The sequence below is a fragment of the Thamnophis elegans genome, chromosome 2, assembly GCF_009769535.1.
Source record: "Thamnophis elegans isolate rThaEle1 chromosome 2, rThaEle1.pri, whole genome shotgun sequence".
In the NCBI taxonomy this organism is placed as follows: domain Eukaryota; kingdom Metazoa; phylum Chordata; class Lepidosauria; order Squamata; family Colubridae; genus Thamnophis; species Thamnophis elegans.
In genome coordinates this window covers 98717170-98742329 of record NC_045542.1, presented here as the reverse complement: position 1 = coordinate 98742329, position 25160 = coordinate 98717170, and the positions used below count along the sequence as shown (strand labels likewise).

The window sequence follows — 25160 nt, the reverse complement described above, 5'->3', positions numbered from 1 at the left end:
CATTCTGTGTATGGAGATTCTCCGTCCTCCGGGTCATGGTTGTCCCAAAGGTCCTTTTCCCTCCAGAGGATTTCCAGAAAAATTGCAGACTATAGGAACCATTTGCGCTTCAGTTTGAGATGCAGGCAGCACAGACTCATTCCCATCAGCCCGTGCTCAACAGTGCAGGGATGCAGGGCGGAAAACATGCTGCAGAAAGCATAGCCCCAATTTCTCATTGAAAGAAAACCAGAAAGTCCAATTGCTTTTTGAAAAAAAAAGCACCTTTGAGACACTGCAGTATTGTGACATACGTCCTGCCCTTAAGTCCAGGTGACCTTATGACAGGGTTGGCGAATCTTTTCGGCACCGAGTGCTGAAACGGGAGCATGTGTGCCGGAAAACCGAAGAGCAGCTGCCTAGTGTGCGTGCATGCATCAGGAAGATGATCTTCCAGTTTCTGGTGTGCGCATGTACGCTGGCCAGCTGGTCTTCTGGTTTCTGGCGTGCATGCATACTCAAAGATCAGCTGACCAGTGAGCATGCGCGCGCTGAATACTGGAAGATTATCTTCCTGGTGCGCACATGCTGTTGTTTTCCAGCACTTCCGCATGCATGAAGACCAGCTGGCCAGTGCGCTGGAAACTGGAAAAGCAACAGGTGACGGATCACGTGCCTGGAGAGATGGCTCTGCGTGCCACTTCTGGCATGCGTGCCATAGGTTTGCCATCACAGCCTTATGATGTCTGTGGAAAAGGGGGGGGTCTTTCATCATGATGCTGCTTCTGTCACTCTAATTCACTTGCAGACCCCGCGGAATATAACAGAGAATAAATGGAAAATTAACAACTATATTTAAATGTTAATTTGATAAATGTCAATTAAAATTAAATCAAAATTAAATTTTGTCCTATCCCTGACCAATTTTTGGAGTATACGTATCTCCTGGCATGCCCCTCAAAAACGGTCCTTAGTCCAAAATGATTCAGCCCCCTTACATAACAAAAGCATCCCTAATATCATCCTCTCTACCAGAAAACATGAAAGTGGTTAAGATAATGTTATTTTTTTAAAAAAAAGATTTGGAGAGGAAACAATAAAAAGCTGACAGCCGATTAGAATATGCCCCAAATAAACTGATGGAAAGTATTATTAATGACAATTTTCTATAAGACATATAGAAAGCCAAAGGAGATGGTTTCTACAAAAATGCAATGGTGTTTATTTACGTGAAGGGTTTTAAGACAAGACTAGACACATTTCTTGAGACTAAAGCTATCAACACCTTCTAGTCGTGATGGCTCTATTATTGGCAGCAACTATAGTTACAGGAGAAATGATGGGAGATTTTTGTGTCATGCCTGTCTTATGGACCTCCCATACTCAAGCTTCTTGGCGTTTTCCCCATCAGAGAAAAGCAAAATACAATCACGTATGTCAGTAAATTCCCCAAAGCACCTGCTTGGCCATTGTGGAGACAGCATTGGCTAGGAGGGCTCAGGACCTAATGAGGCGATCTCTTCTTAGATGTATCTTTATATTGTCAAAATATTTCAGAGATCTCGGATAGGATGACAGATTAATAATTGGCTGCAAAGCAAGGTGTCGACTGCTCAGCCTCGACAGAGTTACCTTCCTAACAGTTCCTGCAAAATAATGATCATCACAAAATTGTGTTAAAAGAGAGCAATGATCATTTCTTATTTTAGAACATAGCTCATCTCAGAATGTTCCAGAGTATATTCTTGACTTTGGGGAAGTTGGCCTGGCGGAGTGAAGATTCAGAATCACTGCCATGAGACGGGCATCTGTATCAGGCAACTGACTGATTGACAGATTGAGGCAATCAGTCAGGTGACCTGTTTGCCCACGTCCAATTCCAACTGCAATATGACAGGGCAAAGATATCAAATTATAGCGCCTTCCACGTGCGCAGGACTGCAGCTCCTATCAACCTGGAGCAGCAAAGCTACTGGAGGGCTGAGGGAGACTGTAGGGCACTATAGCTAAAAAGCACAGGATTCAATTAGACCCCCAAAGCGAAACACTTACTGCAAGGTAACCCAATTCTTTTCCCTCTACGTGTAAATTGACAGCGTAAGTCGTTTGCAAGGTCGAGAAGTGGAGGAGAGGATTTCCACTGAAACAGCAAATTAAGAACTAGAAACCGGATGGCATAACGCTCTCCTACCTGGTCTTAAAAGACCCACACCGTTCTGGCGGTGAAAGACAGGCCCATTAAGCGCAGGAGGGAGAAGGAGAGGGAGGGGAAGAGAGCGTGGTGAAATTAAAACAGCAGCTGCATATTAATGAGCTATCCTGGTTTGTGTGAAGGGGCCTCCATGGAGACAGTCTCTAAGATACTGCCCTTTTTTTCCCCATATCTACTGAGGGAAGCCTATTTGCCCACCATTGCCAGTCTTCCAGCAGGAATTCAGCCCAAACGCTTTTGCACACCCTCCCAAGCGCAGAGGGTTCTGTTCTCTTTACCACCTCATCCGAGGGCCTCCTGTGAAGGAGGAGGAAGGAGCATAGAGAATTGGTCTAGGCTGCGTGGGTGGAGAGACTTAAATCTCAGCTTATCAAGGCAACCAGCATCTCTCTATCACCATGGCAACTACACTGCCATCCAGCGGGAGACAGTTCATATGATGAGAACAAGGTGATTTAGAGGGGAGTTGGGGGATGAGAGACAGTTGGCTGTGTGAGGTTCCTGCCATGGCATTACAGATTGAGAGGCACTTTTGCTTCTGTGTATTTAATGGCTAAAGTGGGAGTTTACTGAGTAAGGTCTCTTTCTGGATATCATATGCCCCGTTTGCTGAATTGCTAATTTTTTCTGCTGCACGCCTTCCAGCATAGATTACGTTCCATCTGCTCTCCATTTCTTCCTGCAAAGTCCTGGTAGAATTTAAAGAACATAACATGGACTTCATCCTTCATTTAAAAAAAAAAACATTCGATTTACACAACCAGCTTTTTGGCAATGTGTCCGTTCCTTTGACATCAGAACAGGGAATTTTACAAGATTCAAATTATCCTATTTTGGACACATTATGCAAAGAATTAGCTCAGTGGAGAAAGCTGGAAAGAAAGAGGAGACTGGAAATGACCAGCAGCAAGGTAGCAGCAAAGATGATTAGGGGACTGGAGGTTAAAACATATGATGATCAGTTGCAGAAATCAGGTATGTCTATTTTAATAAAAAGAAGGACATGACAGCAGTGTTCCAATATTTGAGGGTCTGCCACAAAGAAGAGGTGGGGAGAGGGGGTCAAACTATTTTCCAATGGGTGGAAACTAATCAAGGAGAGAACCAACCTAGAACTAAGGAGAAATTTCCTAACTGTGAGATCAATTAATAAGTGGAATGACTTGCTTGGAGAAGTTATGAGTGCTCCAATATTAGAGGTTTTTAAGAAGTTGGACAACCATTTGTTGGAAATGATAGAGGGCCTTCTGCTTGAGCAGGCGATTGGACAAGAGGATCTCCAAGGTCCCTTCCAACTGTTATTCTGGTATTAAAATAGTGATAAGTGCACCATTGGAAGACCAGGTTACACACACACACACACACACACACAGACACAAACACACACACATGTGAGATCGTTAAGAGCTGACACCAACTTGATGGCACATAATAAATCAAAAAGGGCTGCCATGTTTGATCAGGAAAAAAACTGTCTATTAGATAGCAGCAGAGCGATAGAGATAAATATTAAGTGACCACCATCACTTATGCTGAGATTTCTTTCTGAGACTCTGCCCTGAAACTCCACTAACATTTGACAGCAGTTTGACTGCCTCCAGTTTATCAGTCAGTTTGCCAAAGATGTCAGATTGCAAATGACACCTTTGGAAAAATGTGGTTGATGAATGGACAATTTCCTATTTGTTATAAGAAGGACGCAGAGCCTACCTGTACCCTGGTTTTGAACCTCTACTTTCCTATTGCTGCAGCAGCCTCTATGCAGGCTCTGAGGGTGCCCGCTGGCTTATTTCTCTTTTGCCATAGTAACAATGGGGTTAGCAATTTATTTCCCAAGTAATGCTCAGGAAGATTTGCTATGACCTAAATTTGAGGAACTTGAATTGATTGGCCATTTCTTCGCTGACCTTAACCAAGAAACCTGTTATTTTAAGAGTCCAAATGTATATTTGAAAGGTAGTTAACCTTGTTTAAAAGTCATCTGTCTCCATCAGTGATGGCTGTTTATGGAATTTGACATGTGCTAAAAGCATCTATACTGAGAAACTACATATGCCTGCAGCGGTTTCAATCATGCAAAGCCATCAATGTTTCCTGGAATTATTTACGTTATTTTATTGCTATCTCTCTGCCTTCTATACAGCAAATAATTTGACAGGTCATCTCTATACTGAAAGCATTTCCATCAGCTGAAAGCTGGCAGCCTGTTGGTTCATAGAATAGCATATTTTTATCCAAACATCCTGGAGTGACACTCAAAATATCTGAGTGTGATGTTAAACAGGGTATTTGTGTTCAGTTTATCAGAGGATTTATTTTTCAAGCAGGAGAAGAAGAAAAGCAAGAAAGACAAAGAGATGATAGTGTCAGTTAAGCAGTGCTCAGTAGTTGTAAGGTTCAAAGACTTACAGCTATAGATTATCACCAACCTTCCTCAATCTGCTACTCTTCGAGTGTTGCCCTACTATAGGAGTACACACTTTCATCAGCTTGAGCACTGCATCGTGTTGAGGGTTGCATTCCACAAATGGGAGAATCCAACACATGTTTGGGGGGAGAGGGAAGATTTCCAGTGGTTTTAAGAAATGAAACGGCGGGTGGGGGGGTATGTCCCTGGAAGGTTTAAGATTTCAGTTATCCCCTTATAAGCCATGTTTGAAAAGAAAAGGCTGGAGAGGAAGGTGGTTGTGGTGACTCACATTTGGAGGGCATCAGACTGGGTATGACTGCTTTATTTTAATATAAAAACTCCTGGGACAAACACTGAATATTTTTATCCCCAGTTTTAGAGGGGATTATTATCTTAATAATAGAGTATCTGCACTGTAGGAGTAATTTAAACAATCGAGTGATCGGTAAAACGTAGCAGAGAGTTTGGAAATCCTTACGGAACAGAATTAGTAAATAGTGAATTTGTAAAGGGAAAAAAATAGTTTGCCCTTGAATATTGTGGATTCTTTCATCCATTAAGTAAAGTCCCACTCCTGATCTTTGGGTAAATATCTTAGATTGTATACCTGGAGCTCTTTCATATTAGCCTTATAACACCCAGTCAAAACTACATTATGTTGTGATACGATTGGTCAATGAGAATCACAGCTGGCCAGCAATCTGGATCTAGTCATGCTTAGTTAAAATCCAGCAAACACTTTGCCATCACTTTAGAGCTTTAAAAGACCTATGGCTAAAATAATATGTAGAGTATTATATTCTCCTAGATGCCAACTTAAAAGTTGGGTAAGAAAAAATAACCTTACCACATAGTAATCCTTAGAACTAAGGGAGAGTAAAAAGCATGGTTAGTTAACTGGCCTGCTCTCAGCTAAATCCTTCTCCTGTTCTTTTTAGAGAGAAATATCTTAATCTTCTTTTCTTGGCACAGGACATGTTATAGATATTATAACATTTTCTCTTGCAACAGCGGATGTCTTAATTTCTGTAATGGAAGTAAGAAGCACAAAACCCAGCCTGCTTTTTCTGCTCCAGGCATTATTTTAAATGTTCAGGCCTAAAAGAAAGAGTAATGCAGTGAGCGACATAGGGACATAGGCTGCTGCTCAGGTTTTCTCTCTTCTGAAGGACATCTGGAGATTTGGGTGGGGCTGAAACCTTTTGAACTTTTTTTTTTTTTTTAAGGATGGGAATAGGAGCGGAGGGCCTCCTGGAACCAAACATATCTTAAATCTCTTCCTTCTGAAACAGCATAAAACTACCATTCATCAGGCTAATTTGGGATCTTTAGTGGGTGGGGATGGGGATAAGAAAACTTCCCAGGCGCTTCATGTTCCTATTGCTCCTTATTCACATTTTTTAAAAAAAAATATTGCTAAATTTCAGCATTATAATCTTGGAATCCTGGGGAATCACATGCAGCTCATGCTTTCTTGACTTCTGCTGAAATCCAACTTGGAATTATACTACTTTATAATACCACTTTATCATGGCTTGGTAAGACCACACATGAAACATACTGCATCCAGTTTTAGTCGCCACAATATAAAAAAAAAAGTGAGTGCAGAGAAGAGCAACAAAGATGATTAGGGGACTGGAGGCTAAAACATATGAAGAACGGTTGTAGGAACTGGGTATGTGTACTTTAATGAAAAGAAAGACTGGGGTGACATGATAGCAGTGTTCCAATATCTAAGGGTTTGCCACAAAGAAGAATGAGTCATCCTAGTCTCCAAAGCACTCGAGGGCAGGACAAGAAGAAATGAATGGAAACTAATCAAGGAGAGAACCAGCCTAGAACTAAGGAAAAATTTCCTAACAAGTGAGAACAATTGATAAGTGGAACGGCTTGCTTCAAGAAGCCATGGGTGCTCCAACAGTGGAGGTTTGAAAGAAAAGATTGGACAACCATTTGTCCGAAATGGTAGAGTTTCATGCTGGAACAGGGGGTTTAACTAGAAAACCTCCAAGGTCCCTTCCAACTCTATTATTTTGTAATGCTTAGGTTTGCTTTTTTCATTCATATGGCTCTATGTCCAAGGCCAGCTCTGCAATAAGCCAGGTGAAGCAATCCATTTCTGGTCTCAGGATGGATTTAGAGTTAATGAAAGCAGGACTGAGTTTCTGAATGGTTCTCCCTTCCCCAAGTGCTGACCCTGTGTGCCTTTTTATTAGTGGGGCATCTAGACTCTGCTTCAAGCCTCCAATGACTTGGCAGTAGTGCACACTAAGGTGGATGAATCATGGACACAAGCATACATGAATTCTATGAAGATAAAAAATAATTAACATCTGGAATGGAATTGGCTTCATAAGGGCCAATGCTTTTTGTTTTTCATTGGAACAATGTAGAACTCTTGCTGCCCGACAGATTTTTAATATCCCAAACTACTATCCCTATCTGCCTTTTAGCTGTGATTCCTTTACCTGCTGAAAATCTGGCTTCTTCTATCAGTCCTCCTCCCTCCCTCTTCTACCTGCCTACTTCTTTATCTCTTTTTGCTAACATATAATTCTTTTGCAAACCTATAATTTTGTTTTTCGGTTTTTTGTTAACTGCTAATTACAGGAACAAAGCCAAGCCAAATAGAAGTATGTAAATTGTGTAATGTGCATAGTTTATTCCAAATACTTCCTTGTTATGAAAGCAACAGCACGGCCTATGACAATATAGTGTAGAGAAGCTTCAGCACTTCTAAGAAGCAGCAACATAAAAGATTTTAGGCCAAAAACAGGGCTTTTGGCCCCATCTTGGCCTTATATGCAAGGGGGAGTAGGAACATTTCTAAAATATGATTTATAATAAATTCTTCTTTAAAACTGGAGATTTGATGCAAGCCAGTTGTACCCAGCCCATTTTCCTTGCAAGTCAATGGCTGGAGAGAGAAAGAGAGAAACCAGCCAGCTAGAAGGAAAACAACTACCTCTGCATTCCCAAAGTATCTGTAAGGAAAAATTGGCAGAAAGCATTACATTTCCTCACTCCACCCAGCAATAGTTTGATAAACATGGGCTTGGTAACTACCACTTATCCTCACAGATTCAGAGAGTTGGAAGGGTCCAATTGAGCCACAGAGTGCAGCCCTTTGCTTCATGGAGGAATCCAGATTGAAAGTATTCCAGCAAAGGGGAAAGTGCCACATCTCTATGTAATTGGATTCCAATGTCAAACTACTTTTATGCTCACTTTTTCCTAACGTCCAGTCAATTTGCTGTCCTTTAACTTCAATTAATTAATCTGTCTCCAGCATCTCTGGCAACTTCTTTAAACTTTATGCTGCATGACATCCTTTTAGATGTTTGAAGAGTGATGCCAGTCTTTTCTTGTCACAGTTAAATACTCCCTCTTCCTTCAGACACTCTTCATAGGGCTTTCTTGTTCCCGGATCATCTTTGTTGTCTTCTAAATCTGTTTTTATTTTTGAGGTGCCTATATATCCATGTCACCGTGTCTGCAGCTTGCTAATGAGGGTATCGTGGGATGTTTTGGCAAACGCTTTACAAGGTATGTTATAGAATTTCTACAGATGCTAAGGAAATCACCTGATCCAAAAATGAAATTAATTTAGTCTGACAATGGCTTCTTGAAAAATCCACGTTTCCTAGTAATAACTTCATTGTTGCTAAAGTGAAATAAGGTTAGTCTGGCAGGATATTATTAATAATAAATCACATTATGATCTCTCTATAACTTTTTCTCCTCTCTGTAGATAGGGACAACCCTCTAATTGTCCATGACCAGTCAAAACCGCGCTCAACTAAACCGCGCCCGATTAAACCATGTCGCTGACATCATCAACAGGGCGACAACAGCCAGTGCGGAGAAAGAAGGGCGCTTTAAATAGCGCTTTGAAAGCAAGCCGATTCAACTTAAGGTAAGGGTTAGCTTTAGGGTTAGCCTTAGGGTTAGCTTTAGGGTTAGCCTTAGGGTTAGCTTTAGGGTTAGGTTAAGGGTTAGGGTTAGGTTTAGGGTTAGGTTAAGGGTTAGGATTAGGTTTAGGGTTAGGTTAAAGGTTAGGTTTAGGGTTAGGGTTAGGGTTAGGTTAAGGGTTAGGTTTAGGGTTAGGTTTAGGATTAGGTTTAGGGGGGTTAGGTTTAGGTTTAGGGGTTAATTTTAGGTTTAGGGTTTACAGGGTGCTTCTGTCTCCGCGCTGTTGTCGCCCTGTTGATGACGTCAGCGACACGGTTTAGTCAGGCGCGGTTTAGTCGAGCGCGGTTTTGTGGTGGAACCCTAATTGTCTGGTATCTCAGGATTTTTCAATGTGTAAAACCAGAAAGTCCTCCAATATTCTAGGATACAATCCAACTGGTCAAAAGGTTTAAACATTCAGTATAAACCAATATTCTCTTACCATATTTCTATCAGACTCTAACTTCAATGCTGTCCATTCATCCTCTTCTTTCTGGTTGCATCCTGGAACACTCCTCCTCTCAACCAAGACCAAGTTTTTTTTAAGAACTGCCACCGATTTTGAAATCTTTATCCCTTTAGTTTATCTTGCCCTGGAATCCTAGTTATATTGCTCTGCTTTTATTGCAAAGCACTTTCTTGAACTCTAAAGTATGCGTTCAGCTGCACTTAGTTTCAGTTTTCCCTCAAATGAGATACAGTAATTCTCCCAATCTTCTTGCTATTTCCACATCTTTGACTAAGTTTATACTGATTAGTATCAAGTCTTATTGATCCTTTCTTTGCTCTTTGAAGAAAAACAGTATCAGCAAGAATCAAGACTTTCCTGGAAAAAACATGCTTGGCAGAATTTGCCTTTGCACAGATGTTGGAATAATTAGAGTCCTCTTGTTATGCTCTCTTGTTGAAGTTTAGCACAGATTCACTCTTCATTCCAGTTTATTTTTCAGTTTGGGAGCTGTAACAATATTGAGCTCATTGGTGAATGAGTCTTACCTCAGGAATTAGACACGGAGAGGGCATCCATATTGTTCCTGCTGGATTTCTCAGGGGAATTGCATACTATTGACAGTAGGGACTTTCTGGGATGCTTGGATTGATAGCTTCGAAGAGTCATTTGGCTAAGAGCCCTCAGAAGTGCATGTCTCACTGAGCTTCTCTCCTCAGAATTTCATCAGGAGTCCATTTTACACAATATCCATGTTATACTTATTAACATGGGAGCCTTGGGGGATATCTTCAGGGTAGGTCTTTCAGAGTTTGGAGACTCATTTCTATGATAGTGATAAGCAGGTTTACCTCTTTCTTTTTCATTTAAGGTCAATGAGGATGTACATTATTGAATTGAGGCAGAAACGCGCTGCAAATTAGTAATCAGCTTAGAGAAAGCAGTAATTTGGAGCTGTGGCCCACCCTTTGCAGTCTCTGTTCTTTCGTCCTTCTTCCACAAGCTTTTTTGCCCATCGTACCTGAACATAGGAATTTCTACCCGTGTGAAATGAAGTGGGGGGCCATTTTTCAAAGCAGATGTGACCATTTTATATCCTTCAGCTCGAAGTAGTGGCAGAAAGTTTGGTTTCCCCCAGTGAAAACCCAGTCGCTCCGATCCTGTCTTGGATTCTGGAACACCCCAATTCAAATGAGTGCTGTCATAAAAGGGTGGGCAGTAAAGGAAAGCATGCTCAAGATTCACCAGCAGAGACAAGGAAGGAAAAGCACCAGAAAGCTATGGGTTTTGAATATATTTTAAGGTTCCTGATGCTTCCAGGAACCCCCTTGGCTTGTGCAAATATTTCACACCAGGCTGGTTGCATCTGCTCTTGCAATAAAAAAGGCAGCTGCTCACTACACCTGAGGGAAACAAAATTATGAACATATGTGCATGGAGCCATGGTGAGAAGCCGTACCCACACAAACATCACTGGAGGACTGTCTTCGTAATGGTTGCATAAATTCTGGGTCTTGGGAACATCGCTGTAATGTGGCATGTTTCCTCTGATCAGCCACATTCTCTATGGCACAGAAACCCATGTAGCCTCATGCTATACACATCATAAGGGCACCCTTTAACATTTGTGTGAATGAAGCATGCTCTTGCTATTGCATAGACTGAAGAGGCTCCAGGTGCTTCACATTTCCATTACAGCAACTGTCTACATGGCCTCCCTTGAAAAGAATATTAGGAAACCATGATTGGAAGAAAATGTTGCAGTTTAGATTGCTTCCTAGTTTTTAGTTTGTAGACCATACAGTATTATATTACCTAGCTTCTGGTTGGCTTCCCACTTCTGTTAGATGGCTTGTTCTTATTTATAAGGCTCAAAATGTTGGATACCATTTATCTGATGCTTCCTACTATACAAGGAAGCTCTTGTAGAACTCATCTTCTTTTAAGGGACTGCTATGCATTCCACCATCAGAAGAAACAAAATCAGGGTAGGATCCCTTTTCAGTTGCAGCAATGCAACTCTGAAGGTCCCTTCTTATTTCATAGCTCTGCCCTCCAAATTGGCATTGTCCTATGTAAAGAATTATATTGGTCTACTGCTTAGAGACCTCTGTGTGGGACAAACAATGGCTAATAAATATCGTAATGAATAAATTCAGGGGGAAAAAACTACAGGTTTCCATGGTACAGCGTAAAACAGTGTTCCTCTTGGCACATTGAAGACAGGTAGACATCAACTCCCAGAATTCCCCAGCTTAATTATGCAGGTTCCCATGGCTGGCTGAAGAATTCTGGGAGTTGAGGTTCACTCATCTTAAAGTTGCCAAGGTTGGGAAACCCTGCCGCAAAGCATTGTTGGTTTCTTTTTTCTCCATATGAAAATAAGCAGAAATTCCCATTATGTAGAGATGTGTCAAGGGATTGTCCTCAATTTTGTTTCCTATCCCTGGTAAATGCACTCACAAGACTGCAGCATCAGTTCCCTCACTACATAATGAATGTGTTGACTAAGCATTTCTGAATAGGTGGCTCTGGCCCTGGAACACAAAAATAGAGCAAACATTTCCCTTCAAGTTCAAGTTTTGAATTAACATGGTGACAAACCCAGCCACCTCTGAAAATTCAGGTTTTTCTGAAGAGAATTAAAGGTAGTATTGTAGTGGCAATAATAGGCATTATAAAGAATCAAAAATGTGTTAAGTAGAAAGGGCAAAGGACTGAAAGAGAAATGTTAGGCTGGCAGTACTAGGATAGGGACTAAACTCACCAAATTCACTTTCACTTTCCAATCATCCTGCACCCAATTTGCCACCAAGATCCAGGAAAATCATGGAAAGCCTTCTCCAAGGCTACTGCCACACTACAGACAGTTAGACACAGAGGGCAGAATACACGAGAGGGACTCTGAATGGGAAATCCAAATCCTGTGCTAGTTCAATACTGAATATAGGTAAAGGTTCCCTTCGCACATATGTGCTAGTCATTCTCGACTCTAGGGGGTGGTGCTCATCTCCGTTTCAAAGCCGAAGAGCCAGCGCTGTCCGAAGACGTCTCCGTGGTCATGTGGCCGGCATGACTAAATGCCGAAAGCGCACGGAACATTGTTACCTTCTCACCAAAAGTAGTTCCTATTTTTTCTACTTGAATTTTTTTACACGCTTTCAAACTGCTAGGTTGGCAGAAGCTGGGACAAGTAACTGGAACTCATTCCATTACGCGGCGCTAGGGATTCGAACTGCCGACCTTTCTTGAATATTGAATAAGGGTGCAGCTAATTTGTTGGAGGGAAAGACCCTCTGGATCTTGAGAAGGGAAAAGCTTAATTGGTCCACACAATGGATTTGTGTACTTGGGACACTTAGAAGGTGCGAATAAAAAAAGCTGTGATAAGCTTGATAAGTTTGTCAGCTCTGGAAAATCAAATAGATGCTTGGCTTCTGAGGCCATGTGACAGATCTAAGGAAAGGTACCAGCCTGTAACTTCCCCATTGGATCTTTGGGTATACAGTCCTAGTCCAGTCCTAGCCCAGAAATCCAGGCTCCCCAAAGATTCAACACAGTATTAGCTCAATAATGTCTAACTCAATGCCTGGGTGCCTTCTTTCCATTCTAATGTCCTCTCTGCCCATGTATTACTAGGAAATCCTAACCTCTGTCTGCCTGTTTTATTTCCTTGAGGCATCTAACTAATACCCCAAGATTGGAATGCCTTCATAGATTTGAGAGCAAGTAGCAAGGTACCAATGAGGCAGAACTAATATATGTCATTCACATCTCCCTCAAAAGTATCAAATTACATGGTACTGCTTGAAATGAAGAAGCAGCTGTCTATGGACAGCAGAGCAGGGCAGCTGGGAGCACAGCCACATCAGATAACAAGGGGACTTGGGGCTTCCTGGGCCATGTGGGATTGATACAAACTGAACACCAAAATGAGGCTGTAGAGATAAATGCACCTCTTGCCCAGCGGAAAAAGTAAATCATAGTTTCCAAGTCCTCAACCCACTTATTTTACGGCTAGGAATTAAGGGGGATTTTCCTGCACGAAACATATTATGTTGATGAGTTTATAAAGGTGCCCACAATAATATCAAAGGCATCATTTATTACCCCTGGTTCTCCCACAGCATACTCTATGATGCTCCTCGAGATACATCTAGCTCTACACTATGTACTTTTTAGCCTCAGCGTCTTATCCACGGGTCCAGTGTCTGGGTCAAACTCTCTAGAATTCCTTCCTGCTAGTAGAGAAATACATATTTAAAAATGAAGTTAATTCCTCCTGTGGTTTAACCTTACTGTGGGCTGAAAATTGATTAGAGTATAAGTCACAAGACATTAGTCACTTATATTTCCTAGAAGGATTAATAACGTAATCCCTCAGAAACGGGACCACACCTATGATTAGCTATTTTCATCTTCACTCAGTATTTGGAAGGAAGAGGACAAAAGGAAGACCTCATCCTTTCTAGCACCAGATTTTGTCAGAAGACACCTGCTGTAGCCTACTGCAGTCTATTGTAGAAATAGCTTGTGCTGGTTTAAGCTGTAAGTTGCTTTATCCCCCTTTCCTTATTAATTCAGCTAGTCCTCAATTTATAACCTGTTGTTTAGTGACTGTTTGAAGGTACAATGGACTGAAAAAAGTGACATGACCATTTTTTCACACTTATAACCATTGCAGCATCCCTATGGCCACACATGATCAAATTTTGGATCCTATCTATGTTGGTTGCAAGATCTTGTGGCCATGTAATCATCTTTTGCAACCTTCTGACTAGCAAAGTCAATGGGGAAGCCAGATTTACTTTGTTTCACTTAGGTTTGTGTTACTAAGTTAGTAATTTAACAACTGCTGTGGTTCCCTTTACAACTGTGGCAAGAAAGGTCATAAAATGGGGCAAAACTCACTTAACAAATGTCTCACTTAACAACAGAAATTTTGGGCTTAATTGTGTTGTAAGTCAAGGACTATCTGTACTTTGAAAAATATTATTTGATTTCCACTATGCCTAAAACACTGAAGACAAAGGATAAGGAATTGAAGTGGGATGATTAATTTCAGAACGTGTCACTTCTTAGAACTGGTATCCCCTTCTCTATTTTTTTTCCCTGTCTTTCATAGACACATATACACAGATTTTCTGGAACTGAAACAGGTTTTGCTGTAATAGTCATAAAGTGCAAATATGTCAAAGGTCCAATAAGAGCTAGATTGCACACCTCTTAAGCAGCAGTAGCAGGATCCTGCCACCAAAGCAGTTTAGCTTACAGCTGTTTGGGGACTAGAAAAATTCCTCCTGACAGCCTGCCAGAGCCATGCTGGATTCTTTCATTCCATATGAGCAGTGTTCAGATTATTACGGTTATTGTTTCACACAACTGCTTTACTTTTCTTCAGTGTCTTCCATTACCAATATAGAGGCAATATATTCCTTCTACCAGCTCCTTTTCCAATTTAAGGTCTGTTTTGAGAATTCATGGCTTCTGTTGCAGACCAAGATAGGTCAGTGCCCGAAACACACCATTTACAATAAGTCTGTGCCTAGTAAGGTCTTTGAGAGGGGTTATAGATGACTTGAGCGTTTCCATCAAGAAGAAAAATCATTTTTAAAATGGGTGGAATACCCTGTCTGTGAAAAATGGCTGTCCGGGACCAAGAGAGATGTTTCATCTCTTCATTACTGAATCCAAAAGCAGTTAATAGTTAGGCTGAGTTAATAAAAATATTAAGAGCAGAGGAGAGATTTATCCTTCTGTTTTTATTCTCACAACAGTACTATCAGAGAGAGACCAGCTCAAGGTCACCTGGCAACAGAGTCAAGCAAAGATTTAAGCCTTGCCTCTTTCTGAAGCTGGTACCACACTTTCTAATCACTATGTCACATTACAAAGTATAGTGCTGGATTTGGAAAAACGGAGCCCTAATTTCAAGACAGAAAGCAGGCATCTCATCAGAAGAACTTTATTGCTACCTTACTGTACTCCTGGTTGAATGGGGGATTACCAGTCCAGGAGCTTTGTTACTTCTAAGTCCAGAATTGCTCTGTGCCCTTTTTCCAGGGTCATTGTGCAGAGAAGCCCAGCTTGGCACCAACTGAGGCACCCACACGGCCTTTAGTTCAAACAATGCGTCACTAATTACAGTAACTTCCATCCACTACTAATTTGGCACTCAGCTAGCCGATAAGTGCGGGATAGAAAATTTCCATGGGTATTTGGACGGAAAGGGGCACAGCCTGTCGTAAGGAGCAATGCCCTCCCAATGCTCCTGAATTCAGCAATTAAGCTGCTGGCAAGGGCTGCATGCAACTTAACCCTGAAATATAATTGTTCCCCACGGGTGGGAATGGAAATGCAGCAGCTGCTGCTACTCTCAGTTAAGTAGAGTCTCATCCTGATTCTCCCAGCTGTATCACATCTCCCGGCTTCAACAGCAGGGCAGTGTTTTGGGTGGAGATATGATGCACAACTTCTCACTGCCAGCTGCTCTGCTCTTTGTCCTTTAGCCAGTTGCTGTTGGACTGTCATTTTGACACACAGACAACTGCCTTCCCCTCACTGTGTCCTAATAGGTAAGAGTGGGTCACATTTTCTGGTTTGCGAACAATTACAAGGCCCTAAGCCTACATTTTGCATTAGGGGACTATCTGAAAGGGAGGAGAGATAGTACTAACCAGGCCATCCAGGAGAAGGAAAGGTTTCAGCCTTGATCTTACTCAAGACCTTCTGTGGTTTTGATTTTGAACACCTTGTAAAACAAATGGGGGTGAGGTTTGCGGGTCTCCTATGTCATGTACCACAATGTGCAAGAGTAATATTATAAAGCCCAACTATGCCCGCATACAACTTGTGTGTATAAAAGTCATTACACATAGGTCTTACTTGCAGGTCATACTTAAATAGCTAAATTAACCGTGGTTTACTCAAATCCCAGTTTTCTAGCTTTGCATATCATTGAATCCTCATCAGAATATGGAGACTAATATGTGGGTGGCTAATTCCTAATGCAAATTCATATATTCATACTTATCTGCCTTACTCCTAGAAAATCAAACTCAGTTACTAAACTGAGTTACTACAAACTCGGTTACTAAACCGAGTCAAACCATTTCTAAATAGTTGTACTACACCTGAGACACCCATTCAGAGTTCTTTCCTCTCATTGGAACTGCAAGCAGCGTCTTTGGTGAGAAGCACACTTGCACAGTGAATGCTACAATACAGGAAGTACAATTGGCACTGAAAAAAGTGACTTAAATGACCATTTTTCAGACTCATGACCATTGCAGCATCCCCATGGTCATGATTTACATTCAAATGCTTACAACTGACTCACTTTTATGATGGTTGCCGTGTTCCTGGGTCTTGTGATCACCTCTTGCAACCTTCTAACAAACGAAGTCAATGGGGAAACCAGATTCACTTAACAATCGGTTTACTAACCAGATTCACTTAATAGATGTGGCAAGGGAAGTTGTAAAGAGGGGCAAAATTTACTAAACAAATTTCTCACTGAGCAACATAAATTTTGGGTTCAATTGTGATCCTAGGTTGGGAACTACCTGTAGTAACTGCAAACTTTCTGAGCCAGCTGAATTGTGATTATCTACAATCACATCTGACCGCTTTATATGGAACAAGTCTTAAACTGATTATAAGTTGCAGGGGGAGGGGGAGAGAAGGCAGCAGGGCTGGGCCTATCTGAAAGATCTACATCAGTTGTTTCTAGGACACAGATTGATGGGTTGGTATGTACTTTTAATCACATTTCCTTTAAAAAACATCAGGACAACAAGAAGTTAGCAGCAAAGAGTTTTCTGCATCTCTTTGCTATCATCTAGAGTTGTCCAGATTTTGGCAGCCCGTGTTTAATACCCTGCCAATGGCTTAGGATGTGATTACCTAAATTAGTGCTTCTCCCTTTCTGAACTTATGAACTTGTCCAGCCCTTCAAATGTAAAGACACCCCTTCTCAGAGGCCAGCCTTTCTCCACTTCAGGATAGACTAGCCTTCTTCTGCATTACTCCCAGGTTATGGAATGTACATCCCTGGGAACTGCTTTGGCAAAATTCCTATTCCTGCATGTAAAGTTGGTAAATGTACTCCTCTTATTCCAGCCTATTAATTTATTGTGATATTAAGTTTTAAACTTTCAAATTGATTTTTTCTTTTGTTTTGAACATGACAGCCACCCGCAGTGCTTGCTAGTGTTGGGGGGGGGGAGTTGGGATTTAAACCCTGTAATTAAAGAAAATGTTTAACCCTGCATGTTTTCTCACCGTGCTCCTCACTTTTAAAGGGGAAAAAAAAGGGGGGGGGGACCGGGACACAGTCCCAGCATATATCAGCAGCTGGTTGCTAGGCTCAGAAGAGAGGCTCGCCTTAAAATCGGACCCTCCCAGCCCAGGGAAGATGGTCCGAGTTTCTGGTTGCAGGAGAGGCACAGTCTCCCCACCCCCGCGCGCACTCTGTCCTGCTCGGAAAGGCGAGGAAGAGCCGCCCCCACCCCCGGGCCGCCGCCTTATGGAGCCGGGGGTTCAGGCACATGTGTTTCTAATGCACCACGAGCCCCAGGGCGCCGGCGTGCGGAAAACGGCACCAAATTCCTTTCTGCTCAAGTAATGGGCCCCAGCAGTCTCCGCAAGGGGGAAGGGCGGTTGGCGAGACCCCAGGCGTGGAGGAGGGGGAGCACCACGCCGCCTTTTGGAGGAAGGGGGGGCACAGCTGCTCGAGAAAGGCGAGCCTTACAAGGGCGTGGCTTTAGCTGGACCGATGCTGGGAGAAAGCAAAGGCCAACAGGTCGCGGCTGCTCTCGGCCTTAATAGAAAGCCTGGCGAAGCAGCTTCCCCAGGCGGGCTTCCAGCAGGGCGGCGGTACGCCGGCCCTGAGCGCGCTCTTCCCCCACACCCCCGGGAGCAAAAGGCAGCGCACCCCGGCACCCAAGCAACTCCTCCCTACGCTACGCGTCGCGCCCTCTCGGTTCTGACGTACAAAGCAGCCACGTGCGATTCCCACGGCTGGACACCCAGAGAGTATACAGTCTGACCCAAGGCCAGGGGTGCTTCCCGTCCTCCCGCGAGCCTCAGTGGGGGCAATTTTTTTGGCCGAAGGTCACAGCCAGGTAGGCGGGAGAGAGCCCGCTCCCACCCCAGCATCTCCTCCCCCCCCCGCCCCGCCAGAGCAGCGCAGAGAGGCAGAGTCTTTGTCCGTCCTCCTCGCTCTCAACCCCGCAGGCAGTTTCTGCCGCGTTCAGCATTTTTCTGCCTCCCAGCCAGGAACCATTCCTCTCCGTAATTGAATTGATGCCCCACAGCCCACTAACCAAGCAGGGCCAGGGAATGGGAGTGGTTAGCCTACCCCTCCCCAAGATAAGGAGTCTTGTCACCCAGATGACCTTGAGCCACAAGAGAAGGCGGCTAGGTGCCTCCCACCCACCACACTCTGGGGTTGAATGGCTCCAGGATGGGGCCTGCTGTGTGGACAGCTGCCCACCAGCCAGGGTAAGGCTTGCTGCATAAAGAAGTTATTGTTCAGCCCCACCCCAACCATCCCCAGCTGGCTTCCCCAGCATCTTTTGGGAATAAGATCCAGACAGCAGACTTTTCTTGGCCCCCTTTCTTAAGAAACTTGGGTAGGGTTTCTTTTGTCCCCCCCCCCTCCAGATGTTGCTTTTAGTGCTGGAACTGAATCCTGGAGGGTGCTGCAGCCTTTGGCTCATTCATTGTTAAGCATTTAAGGTTTGCAAGCTCCCTTGGTCCTTTGGCAAAGCACTGTATCACTTGAGTGTGCCCTGGAGCAACAATGATCTGATGGGTTCAAGCCACAGGATAACTGGGGGAAATAGTGGGTTTTTAAAAAAAAGGAGGTGGGAGGGGGAGATCCCCCACTTAGAAACCAGCTTTTAGGCTCAAGTAACCTTCCTCCTTCTTCAAAGGTGACACTTGATCAAAACCAAAGGAAATCCTGCTCTTCATTTTCTCTTAAACTCACTCTTTCCATTTAGAGCCCTATAGACACCGCCCAATTTTGCTGAGCCATGTGGCTTCCCAATTCCCACCTACCAAATTCATCAAAGCTAACTCAGTCTCCATAATTCCATCATACTTCAACCCACTGTCTACCCCCAAATCTCTGCAGCTGCCACACATCAGGGTTCTTTAGCTACATGTTCTCAGCTTCAGTGATATCATCCCTTCTCTGTTTCACTACTAGAGTGAACCGGATGAGACTCAGCCCAGAAAATCTGGGCAGAGTCCCATGTTGGGTTCCAAATGGGAAAGGCTTTAACATGCTAGAAGAGGAAGCGGCATGTTGCAAGAGGAAAAAGACTTTCTGTTGCAGCATTGGATAGAAGTGACTGTTCCCGCCCAGCAGCCTTGGAGAGCAAGCTGGATGAAAATGCTTCAAGAGGACAAAGGAAGGCCAGCCAACAGGGGAGAGAGATCTCAGGGCCAGGAGAGTAGCAGGAATGGAAAACTAACGCAAATGGAGAAAGAAAGGAGAGCCAAAAATGGGGCATGGAACTAAGATCGTGCTAGGACAAGGGATTCCCAGCTTCAGATCCCTGCACAATTTAAGATTTTTATAGGACCACTGATACATGTGATCAGTTTTGTTACTTCATATGGTTATTATGAGTATTTATAATGAGTATTATAAAATGCTCTTTGGAAGAAGAAGATAAAATGGCCTAAAGCTGGAAAAAGATGGCTAGTACAACAGTGCAAATACAAATGGTAATAAAATCTTGAAAAATTGCATGTATTGCATATAATTCCAGGATCCAACAGCAAATTAACAGAGATTTTAATATTCTTACTGAGCCCCCAAAAGGAGGGTGGTAGCTGGATCAGTGGGACTGGAGGAGAGAGGCTGGTTAGCACAAATATCTTTAATTAAATTCCGACCAACTCACAGAGCACTGGTATAATAATTGAAAGCATCTCTGAAAGCTCAGGGAGGGGTTTACTTGATAGCTAATGCCATCTTCAAAAACTGATTTACAGGGCAGAATTAATGTCATGACAGGATTTTAAATTGTGATTTAACATGCACTATTTGCCTGCCTGCTTATTATAAAAATCCAGGAATCTCTCTAATTTCAAGACGCTTGAGAAAGAGCTTAAGTATGTCATGTCACAAAAGCCAGTAAACTAACTGCCAAACTACCAAATCTGACTGACTTCAAGATGGATTTCTCCCTATAAAATCCAGCCACACACATTTCTGGAGAGATCAAAATCACATGAGTCTTGTCTTTAAAAACAAAGCAGCACTACTTCTGTTATGGGTGTATTTGGTGCTCTCTTTTTAGGCTTTTCCTTAGGAGCAAATCCATGAATATTGCTGCAACCTTCTGCCTAATTTTATAGATATTAATGCTTTAGGTATGACCCCATCTTTGATTCAAGGGATTTTCTTCCATGTTGATCCCTTTACCTGCTTCCTAAACTGTTGATAGCAGTTTCATATTATCTCACCCCTACCCACCCCAAATAGCCTGCTCTTTATATGGCTTTTTCATGGTAGATCCCATGAATGCAATTTGCTCTTTCTCTAACTCGCCCAATTAGTGTTGCTACTTAGGCAGTATTATTAATTTCACAATTTTAAAGTATGTGGGAAGAGGAAATGACAGGCCACTATCCTAAAAAGCTGACAACTTAATTTCTGACAGTGGGAACAGAACAAAGGAATGATTGTATTTGATATATTATATAGTCTTTGCTTGCTTTTAACTCATTTTGGAGCAAACTTTTCCTCCTGTTGCAAATTCATGATTTTCTGAGCATAGAATTTCTTTCATACAATGCTGTGATCATTTCCCATTGTTGTTTTTCCACTTCCTACCACAAACCCTACTCATGCTATATATGCTCTTCCAGCTGCCTCTTTATTGTTAGCAAGTGGATGTACAATGATTTATAGGCAGCGTCTCCGGCTAAGCAGTCCATGAGGCCCTAGCTTCCAAGTTGGAGCCAGGTCTCCCAGGGCTTGGGCTTTGAAAGGGAAGGAAGTAGGCAAAAGAACAGCTGGAGACCTTCTGCTGTGGAGGAAAGAGAAGAAGAAGAGTGAGCTTAAAAGAAAGAAGACCTCCCCCTATGAAGCACATGGTATGTGTGTGCATATGGTAGGGAAGAAAATAGGAGCACTAAAAGGGGAAGAAAACTAATAGGTTGGAAAAAAAAGTAAAGCACAGATGAAGGCTTTTAATATCTCCAGAAAGCCATGTCTACCATCTTCCTCTCCAGAAATAAGTATGAAACTCATGGCTCAGCCTTCTGCAATCAATGTGCTGATGATATGGGCAGCTTCAAAGACATTGTGGTAGATAGGGAGAAGTAGGGGGAGATCAAGTTCAAAGCACAGAACAGGGTTGGCTTCAGCTTCTGAACCAGAAGTCATATCCTGCCAAGAAGACCAAAGAAAATAAAAGACACCATCTTACACAATGGCATATGTCTTTGGAAGGAGGAAATAAAAGATATTGGTGGCACCTCGTTGGCTCGCTCTCTAGGTTTGGGAACCAAGCATAGGTGGGCCAAGTTAGAGTTTCAATAGAAAACTATCTGGGGTTATGAGAGCTGGAGGCTAAACTGGGAAGTTTAAAAAAAAAACACCCAGGAAAAGGGCAATGGCAAACTACGTCATTGCTGTTGCCATACAAACTGTATGGAGGTATTTGTAAAATCACTAGGGGTTAAGGTTTTACTTTTTATCACAGTACCCACGCCACGGCACTCTTGCTAAAATTATACTTTATGGGTGCACAAGAGCTTTCAAGCAACCTGAGTGGGGAAAGAGAACCCCCAACAATGACAGAGGGAACAGTCTTCCTGGCAGATAGAGAGGGAGAGATGTAGCGGGCTCAGGAGAGTCAAGAAACTCTTTTCAGAAAGGGGAAAGCCTGCATTAAAACAAAACAAACATTGAAAATGTGAGGGTCAGTATGCAAGTTAAATAAAGCCTCATGGGAATCTTAGAACTTTAATCACTTACATTTACATTCCAAATAAGTACTTTTCTATCATCTTTTCCCAACTAACACCCAGCTGCATGGGAATAAGAAGGTAATAGCAGTACATCTGGAAGGCATCCAGATGGGAAAAGCTGCTATGAAGACAAATGCAGGATTTTGTAAATTATTTTTTTAAAAACAACTAAGTCCAACTAAGGTGCCTTAGAAAGTGTCATGAAGGCTACAGTGGATGGAATCCAGCCACCACCAGTCACTTATGTCACACATCTATACTAAAACATGTTTTCTATTGTTCCTTAATTTACTTATCTAAATAAAAGAGTAAGAGTAAATGCTGGATTTCACCAGTAGGGAACTGATGCTGAAAAAGAGAGTCCTATTCAAAACACTCAGAGGATATAGGCCACCATTGCTTTAAAGACTAAAAAACAGCCCCCCTCCCTTTTTTTTAAACTGCATAATTGGTAACATTAGCTGTTCTATAATTTCAAGCTAAACTAAATACAGCATTGGTACCTTGATTTAGGGGACTATCTAAACTTCTCCAGGCAAGTCTGCACCTTAGAAAGTACACATACTAAACTGCCTGGGAATAATCTTCAGTGGCCTCTGAAACAAAAGTTGCTTTAAATTTCTGAAAATGATTAAGGAGATATAAAGGGAATATTCCTTCTGCCTCACAGCTGTGAATACTTATTAGCTAGAAATATGAATAAGCAAGTCTCATCAAAACCTGCCTTCCTCCATCCTGTTTGGGGGGACTGCAAAAATGGAGCAGATGCCAATTGTGTTGTCTCTTTGTAAGGAGGCAGCTTCCACAGGCAGCCTTCAAATCAAGGTTGCTCTGGGAAGGAGTAGCCTCAAGGCTCTTGACCAACGCCTCTGCCATGGCTACAGAGACTCATATAGGCTTCCTCTGCCACAGAGGAAAAAAAGGCCTAAAACACACAAAATCCCCTCTTCTGCAGACCCAGGCCTTAGCAGCTAGGATGAAAGGCTACCAGAGTTTTGGAGGGAGCATTTCTCGAATTGAGATACCTAGTTCTGGATGCCTCCCTTTACTCCTCTCACAGACCCTCCCCCTCCTCCCCCTCCCAGTCCACCAGTCCCTCCCCTCAAGCCTTCAGACCCCCGCCTCTCTCCTTGCCCGGCCCCACCTTCCTTTGTGTAGCGGTCCCTATCGGAGAACTTTCACCTCCCTACCCACCCACCCACCCCAAAAAACCCGGGGAAAAGAGTGGAAGGCAAGGCCACGAAGGACTCTAGGATGACCGCAGCAGGGGGCAGCCTTCCAAGATGACGGCCTGGGGCTGTCTTGTGTGGGGTTTCGGCCGCGAGGCTTACGACAGCTCCGCGTAGGCAGCAGAGCAGGTGGAAAGAGCGAAGGGGATCCGCCCCCGCCCGACCCCGAAACAAAGTGCCGGGGAGGGGGCGTCCGGATACGGACGCCACTGCTAGGACGTGCCTTCGAGTCTCAAATCACAAGCGAGGGCTTCCCGGGCTGGTCCCCTCGCCCAAACGGAGCGCTGCCGTTAGGGGCGTCTTTTTCAGCTCCGACCACAAAGGACCGTCGGAGCATCTTCAGCCGGTGCCCTCCTTGTATCCCACAAAAGGAGCCGTCGCCCCACCTCGCCCGGCAAGCGGCGTTGCCAATGCACCACTTGGGGTTGCTAATGGCTTCTGCCTCCGGCTGCGCCCGCCCGCCGGTCCGTCCCACGTTCAAGGAGCATCTTGCCGGTGGGAGGCGCGGAATTCCCTTGATCATCCTCCGGGGCTAAACGGGGAGCTTGCAGGGAAGGAGCGGGAGAGCGATTTCCCAGGGAAAAGCAGACAGGCAGACACCGCCCACGCCCCCCTTGTACAAAGCGGCTGGAGCCACCGCCCCCCTACCCACCGAGGGGACAAAGAGCTGGATCGCCCGCTCTCCGGGGGGAGCTTACCAGTCCGTGGGGCTGTCTTCCCCGATCACCTCCTGATAGGAGGCCAGCAGCTCCAGGCGGTTCGCGCTGAAGCTCACGCCAGCCATGCCGGCGGCGACGGAAAGATGCTGCTTTCGGGAGCAGAGAGCAGTGCCGGAGCCGCGCTCGGATTAAGACAGGCCGCCTTGCCTGCTTGCCTCGGAGACACTGCAGCAGCGGAGAGGGAGCCGGGCGGGCGAGGAGTAGAGGCTCCGCCTGCGCGCGCGCTGGGTCCTAGCGCCGGGATCACGAGCTCCCCCTCCCGCCCCTGCCCCGTCTCTTCAGCACCAGAAACCGGCGCCTCCCGGTTTCTCCACACGTGGGTGCGCGGAATCAGCCATCTTGCAGTCCTGAAAGCCTTGGCCAAAAGAGTCCGGCCGGCACGAGAGAGAAAGAACCTGCCCTGCCTTTCCCACCACCTGGCGTGCCCTCAGGTGTAAGTTTTGTGCGTAGGACATGGGCGATCCCCAACAGATCTTCCGTTCCTTCCGTGCAGCCACTGGGGAACTGTATCCAGAGAGGCCTCGGGGTGAACTTCACTCAGGAGCGGCACTGTGCACAGGCGCTAATAGGCTGTTTTGTATAAAACAACTTTCTGGTTGTGATTTGTCCCACAATTCCTGGCCAGAAAGGAACTGATGGGGCAACCTCTTCCAAACTCCATTCTCTGGTGCACATCACAGAGTACAATATAAACTCTTAAGGGAAACGGAAACTTCCCCAATCTTGCACCTTCTGGGGTGTTTCCCATTGCAAAGCCCATCAGGCGTGATGGCTGTGTGGGATGGTGGTAATCATATCCAGCACATCTGGATATCATCAGGCTGGGAAAAGATTTGAGCAGGGAAGCCATCCTCAGCCCGGATGATTTACACCAGAACAATTGCATCTATATAGACAAGAGCAGCTGCTGGGGGTTTTTTTCTTTCCAAATAATACAGATCCCTCCTGTATTCTTTTTTTTTTAAAGTTGATCACTGCTTGCTGCATTTGGAAAAGTGCAGGATGCTTACCCCTGCCAGATTTTCCTTCCTATCACTCTTCAGCACTTCTCGTAGGCATTAGATGTCTGCCTGTTTGAAAGATGTCTGCCTCCTGTTTAGCTTCTCCAGGTCATTTTCTGGGACTGTGAAGTCAGACAAAGGCTCATTCTCATAATGAGTGGGTGGCAGCTGGGCTGTCATGGCACCTTGCAAAATCCATCAAGTGAGAGGCTTTC

The 25160-nt window shown here is 44.0% G+C and overlaps 1 protein-coding gene across 3 annotated transcripts in view; it reads right to left on the bottom strand.

The window, feature by feature from the left end:
- Nucleotides 1-24123, bottom strand: part of DBN1 (drebrin 1) — a 47501-nt gene extending 23378 nt beyond the window's left edge. For all 3 annotated transcript variants that reach the window (XM_032211394.1, XM_032211396.1, XM_032211395.1), the window contains exon 1: nt 23924-24123. In XM_032211394.1, the coding sequence (XP_032067285.1) occupies nt 23924-24009 (86 nt within the window). In that variant the 5' untranslated portion in view covers nt 24010-24123. The remainder of the gene's footprint in view (nt 1-23923) is intronic.
- Nucleotides 24124-25160: the final 1037 nt, after the last annotated feature.